General features: G+C 39.7%; 1 protein-coding gene across 2 annotated transcripts in view; it reads right to left on the reverse strand.

Annotated features, from left to right (window-relative positions):
- il16 (interleukin 16) overlaps nucleotides 1-6,932 on the reverse strand; it is a 49,526-nt gene that overhangs the window by 17,431 nt on the left and 25,163 nt on the right. For both annotated transcript variants that reach the window (XM_019874041.1, XM_019874040.1), the window contains exons 17-18: nucleotides 3,544-3,761; nucleotides 2,399-2,533 (exon numbers count right to left, since the gene is read on the reverse strand). In XM_019874041.1, the coding sequence (XP_019729600.1) occupies nucleotides 2,399-2,533; nucleotides 3,544-3,761 (353 nt within the window). The remainder of the gene's footprint in view (nucleotides 1-2,398; nucleotides 2,534-3,543; nucleotides 3,762-6,932) is intronic.

Raw genomic sequence — 6,932 nt, forward strand, 5'->3', positions numbered from 1 at the left:
TACAAAGGAAATTTTTTTGTGCCTGTTGGAAATTAAAGTTTACTGACATAGCCATAAAAAAATGTTGCTTTATTTATCTGACCGTATTGGAATGTATTTTGTTAGGTTTTCAGTCAATTAATTTGGTTCAATAAACAATATGTGGTCATTTTTAAAATTTTCAATGAACATTCGATCAGTCCGGCCCTCGGCTTGCAGCAAAAATTTTTATCTGGCCCTCCGTCCATTTGACTTTGACACCCCTGCTCTAAAACATTTGAGCTCTTTTCTGCAAGTTGAGTAAAGAAGAAAACTCATTAGACCCGTTTTGATTAAATTAGCTCGTAATTAATGCAGCACTATTACGAGATTAATAGAGCTTTCAGCCATTAGCTACAGTGGTTTAAACATAGTCGACGAACCAAACACCAAACCGACAGGAGGAGCAGATCATCCAAATATGAAAGCAGGCTGTATGCTTTGCCCAAGTCAAATGATCACGTGACATACATCCCTTGAGATTAAACCCAGCAGCTTTCTCAAAGCCATGTATGCATTGCTGAAGTGTAGCCACTAGAAAGAGAGTACATTATACATGTTAAATGTTATTTAAGAGCAACAAAAGGAAAAAAAAAATAGTTCAAGCATGACTGTTACTTTACAAGTGATGTGTAAGCAGGATGTGGAACAGTCAGTCAACTGAAAATGGACATGATAAAGAAATAAAAAAACAAAACAGAAATTGAACAGCCTGTGTTCTCAACGATGCAACAATTCTGTGAAAAGCACACAACACAATTTCTGGTTCAAAATTTAGCAAAATCCCAGGTCCGGCCTTCCTGTGTGGAGTTTGCATGTTCTCCCCGTGCCTGTGTGGGTTTTCTCCAGGTACTCTGTTTTCCTCTCACATTCCAAAAACATGCGTGGCAGGTTAATGCAACACTCTAAATTGTCCCTAGGTGTGAGTGTGAGCGTGATTGTTTGTTTGTCTGTGTGTGCCCTGCGATTGGCTGGCAACCAGTTCAGGGTGTCCCCCGCCTACTGCCTGAAGTCAGCTGGGATAGCATGCCCCGTGACCCTTGTGAGGATAAGCGGATCAGAAAATGGATGGATAGATAGATTTAAGTGAAAGCCCTTTGATGTGCTGAAATCACAAAGTACCAGTTAAGCGGCACATATTTTACATGTCGTAAATTTCACCACATTACAACGGATTTGGGACAAAAACGACAACAACTGTACATGTGGGCATTAAATGGTTAACAAGCCATGTGTTAACTGGACCACCAACCCCATGGCAAAGTTACTGCGGACACAAACAGTCAGCAATGAACCGCAAGAGTCACAGATCACAGGATCTTACTGGCTGCATGGATGGTGTTTGTAGCAGGTCAGGCAGTGAATCTACACTGGTTTCTCCGCTCTTGTATCTAAAGCAAATCTAAGCAAACTACAAGATAATCACTCCAAATCCCTTGCTCAAATCCCTTCAACCAAAACATGGATGAAATTGGCATCGGTGTGTCTTGGCCAAATTATTCTTTGGCAAACTTTCAGAGGGCAAAGTTGTGCATGCCCTCATTTACATTTTTAGCAGGAGACACTATGGAGGACTGTGTGCTCTCCGAAGTGGAGAAAACACTGTTCAGAAATTTCGCAATAATTTTCATTGGGAGAAACGTGGCTGGCCCATTGTAATTCTTCTGTAACCAAGAAAATGCTGTGAACCTTCCAACTCCATGTTCAGCAGAGACAGCCGTGTGAAGTTCTGCAAAGACAACCAATAGCTCTTTGCAAGGCCAGGAGCAAAATGGCCAGACAAAGCTTTATTTATAAACACCTTGTCTTCTTTTTGTATTCATGTGCATACGGGTTGAAAAGGATGTGCAAGTCATTGTATTCTGTTTCTTATTTACATATTACACAATTTCCCAACCTCATTGGAATTGAGGTTTGTTGAATATGCATTTGATGCAATCGCAACTCTGCAGCAAGTAGTGTCGAAATAACCAGTACTAACAGCACGTTGAAGCAAGAACTACACAGAGAAATGTACCTTGCCTATCTTCAACATGAAAAAATTGGATCACAACAAGAACAAGGCAGAACTATGGTGTCATTTATTTATTGATGTAGATGTACAGTACTGTGAATGCATTGCACTCTGTGATGGGCTAGCACGTTTGAGGTTTCCTGTGCTGTAAAAAATGTGATTTGTGGTAATAAAATTGTATCTCCAGTCGCTGGGATTTTGCCATTCGAGTAACGGTAGTACTTATTTTTTCCATTTTCCATGCCTGCCTATTTTTAATATGACAAATATGATTGTCGAATGTAAGACATTACAACTGCTACTAGATTCGTAATAACTGGCCAAAAAGAGATTACATTCGATCTAGGGAAAATAATAAAAAGTTACCTTATTGCCTCTGAAGGGCTCATCCGGGGTCTTCTGACTAGACGTGGCGACAGAAGAGTTAAATGGAACATTGTAGTCATCATCAGCACACACAGGCACCGAGAGTCTGTTGTCGGACCGTGTCTTTGTCATTGACTGTGAGAACAGGATGTGGCACACATCACTCAATCTTATAAACAAGAAAAAAAAAATTCAGGTCTCGAAATATACATTTTGTTATTTCCAACATGATTACTTATAGTGAAAACATAAAAGGTGTCCCGGCTGGTCCGCCATTATAGCCCAGCAAAGAGGCAAACAGGTGTTGCCTTGGTAACGACTAAGACACTTGTTTTCAGCCAGTGTGACATCCAAATTGTGAAATTTTGACTGTGGGATAATGAGGTTAAATTACAACATGGTGGTTGCTTCAATATGTGGTAAATCATTTGCTGAAAAAAAAAACAAACAAAAAAAAAAAAAAACGGGCACCCGGTCCACCTGGGTCTCAAAAAGCATTAGATAAAATAAGCAGTAGAAATAAAAGATCTTGAACAGAACTGAACAGTTCGTATGTCTGAATTGGTAGATTACACTCCGTAGGTACACTTGAGCGGTTTTACAGAGTGGCGATGGGTGGCAGCTGCCACCTGCATCAAATGTCTTGCCACCCTGGTAGCCACACCTAATGCTGGCAATGAATCTATCAATTCTACATAAAAAAAATTAAATAAAAATAATCATGATAGAGAGAGTATGAAACCAGAAAATAAGACACAGAGTGGATTTAGGCATTGGAAATAAATTACCAAGACTCTCAAAACTCTTGAGAAACTAAAAAACACATGACAGTACTGTGATTGGTGGGCATCACTTGTGCAAAGGCACTATTCTCCAAGATATTTTTGTTTTGCTGGACATCATAACAACCAAAAGCCAATAATAACTGACTTCAAGATCATTGTGAATATATCTATTCAATGTTGAAACTGATTTGCTGGAGTTCGGCGGGAGGCCAAACAGCACAAAAAGGAACTGCGGGTCGATGATATAAAGTTGTTTGGGAGGTCACAGATCTGCGCTGTGAGGCGAATAGTTCATGTGTAGGCGTAGATAGATAGGTCGATAGACTGTTTCCCTTTACAACTGCTATTGATCACACTGACCTGAGGTGTGTCAAGGCTGTGGACGCGGGCTGATGGGTTATGACGTGTGTTGGGAAAGTTGTGGATGTTGAGCAGGCGGTCGTGGTGATGGTTATTGGTGTTGTCACTGCAGGAGCGGGTCATGGATTTTTGAACTTGACGAACTGTGACCTGACTGGAGCTCCTTTCAGAACAGCGTTTGCATCTTTGCCGGCTGTGGGAACAGGACTTTCGCAAACCTGTGACGTAGATTATACCAAAAGGTGACATTTGTCTCTTCAAATTAGGACTTATTTTGCATTCTTGCTAGACATAAATGAAAACAAATTAAGAACAAAATAAAAAAACAAAACCCTCTTCAATATTTGAGGGAGATGAAACCAAAAATTGTGACAGAAATACAGGTCAACCTGACCAACTAATATTCATTCATCAGCACACTTAACCTTATCTTTTTACATATCTTCAATTCCACAACATCAGCACTTTTGGTTTGGCAACACAAAACCTTTTAGTTTTCCAAAGAGGAAACATTATTTCATTTCACAAACAGGGAGCATGAACTTGTTTTAGCAGCAGCATGGTTGCCTCGTGGTGAGCATCCCTGATGGAACAAAAATATATTTCTCAATATATTAACTGATGAAATATTTTATGTGCAATCATATATTGTTCATATATGTGTATATATATCTAGCGATAGATAGATAGATAGATAGATAGATAGATAGATAGATAGATAGATAGATAGATGAAGTCGAACTCAAAACTCTAAAAGTAGCATCCTTTAAATTCTGTTTAGCCTTTTAACATTATTCCAAAAACAGACATGGTGTCCCCTAGAGGCATTTGAGTTTATTGCAGGCACCAAACTCAAGCCGCTGTTGATTGGTTATATAAATCAGTGTTTTTCAAATCCCGTGCCGCAGCACGGGATTTGAAAAACACAAACACAAACACAAACAGACATGGTGCCTCTAGGGGACACCATGTCTGTTTTTGGAATAATGTTAAAAGGCTAAACAGAATTTAAAGGATGCTACTTTTAGAGTTTTGAGTTCGACTTCATCTATCTATCTATCTATCTATCTATCTATCTATCTATCTATCTATCTATCTATCTATCTATCTATCTATCTATACAGATATATGAACAATATTTGATTGCACATAAAATATTTCATCAATTAATATATTGAGAAATATATTTTTGTTCCATAAGGGATGCTCACCACGAGGCAACCATGCTGCTGCTAAAACAAGTTCATGCTCCCTGTTTGTGAAATGAAATAATGTTTTCCTCTTTGGAAACGCTGGTGTGCCGCGAGGTATACCGTCGGAAATGATCCAATATACTATGCCTGTGCGGTCTATCGCCTGACATTGGAGATGCAACAGCACCGATGTTCCCTCTAAGCTGCGCAACTGTGCACTGGTCGAACACTCTCAGCGCACAAGAAAACCTATCCAGCGCAGTGAATGCACTGCAAATGAATTAAATATATATATTTTTTTCTGTATCAATTTGCTGTGTAATTCAGTGAGTGACAGGTGTCCAGCCAATCACACGATACGATGCAATGACGCTATGCAGCCAATCACGGCATTGACAGTACTTGCGCATGTTCTCTGCTCCATAGCAATAACAGTACGGCGGCGATAAGTGACGCAAATGCTAATCCCCTATCATTGCAAAACGACCGGGCAGTGAATGTGATTAAGCCGACTCCCTAAACTAAAATAAGAATGAACTGAGGTTCTTTTAAGTTGGAATGGCTGTCGGAGTATGTGCAAATAGAAGAACAAGCAGTGAAACTGGGTGAGATATTTTCTTTTTCGAGTGAGAAAGGTCTACTCTGCAAAACATGCAGCAAAGCTAAAGTTGTAAGCATAAAATATGGATAAAATGGAAGCTGGACTACCTCGAGCGACACATTCAGCAGAAAAGTCATTTGAATTATGTTAGAATTATACAAAGACTCAAGGGAAAAGGGATTGGTACAATATTGCGGGAGAGCGCAAACGACCGGGAGAAAAAGAACCGGCTGTCACACAGAAATAAATCCGACCCTGAGCAAGTTAAAGTTCTAATTGACTATATTTTACTTGCCATTAAAATGAATGCACCAAATATTGGATTGACGGTGATTTGATTCCGATTCCATGTGTTATAATATAGCGTTATTTTTCAATGAAAAAAAAAACACTTATATTAACAATATAACACTTAATTGTTAAAATACGCTTTTTTCACATTTAGTGGTGTGCCGCGGGATTTTTTCAATGAAAGAAATGTGCCTTGGCTCGAAAAACACTGATATAAACAATTGACCCATTAGTGTGACAGATATAATTGAATAAATACGCACCGTATATATGGTTAAATGTATTGATATTACATAGTGTAAATTATTAAATAATGGAGAAAGTGGTTGTCGACTGGTTAGCACGCCGGCCTCACAGTGCAGAGGTCCAGGGTTTGATTCTGGCTCAGGTCTTCTGGTGGGGAGTTTGTTTTTAATGGAACACTCTGAATTGTCCCTCTAAATTGTGATTCTGAGCGCGGATGGTTGTTCATCGATGTCTGCCCTGCGATTGGCTGACAACCAATTCAGGGTGTATCCCGCCTGCTGCCCGAAGACAGCTGGGATAGGCCCCAGCATAACCGTGACCTTTGTGAAGATAAGTGGATTAAAACATTGAAATGGATGGACGGAGGAAGCATTGTTCATGTAAAACTTTGTAAAATGAAACACCCACAGTCAGATTGCTTATGATCCTGATTGAGTTGTTGATGCCCTAGTAGAGGTTTTGGTGGTGGTCAGGAATAGCCCATTTGTTCAAGTAACCGTTGAGCAGAGATGCCACAAACAGACATGAAAGTCCTCCGGATTTTCCCGGAATTCCGGGTTGACAAAGTGATGTAAAAATGTTGTACCACTAATTCATATCTTTATCGTTGACATCGTAACATTAACAGACCAAAACAAAAACGTATTGTATTCTTTTCATTAATCGATTGACTAATTGGTTATTGGGGTTTTATTCTGTCAAACATCCGAATTGGGATTGGGACAAAAAAAAAAATCTGTCTCGGTTGGGCCATAGCATTGAACTTAAAAGTTAAATACAACTGAACTTTACTTGAGCTGTGATTCATTTGCATAGCACTAAAGGGCGCCCACGAACCACGGACTGTACTCATACCAGACTTTGACAATGACTGCTTTTGAGCAGGGCGGCACTATGAATGTCTGGTTAGCATGTCCGCCTCACAGTATCGAGGTCCAGGGTTTGATTCTGGCTTTCCTGTGTGGGGTTTGCATGTTCACTCCGTCCCTTCGTGTGTTTTCTTTGGGTACTTTGGTTTCTTCCCACATTCCAAAAACATGCACCATAGGTTAATGGAA

The sequence above is a fragment of the Hippocampus comes genome, unplaced genomic scaffold, assembly GCF_001891065.2.
Source record: "Hippocampus comes isolate QL1 unplaced genomic scaffold, H_comes_QL1_v1.1 scaffold499, whole genome shotgun sequence".
NCBI lineage: Eukaryota > Metazoa > Chordata > Actinopteri > Syngnathiformes > Syngnathidae > Hippocampus > Hippocampus comes.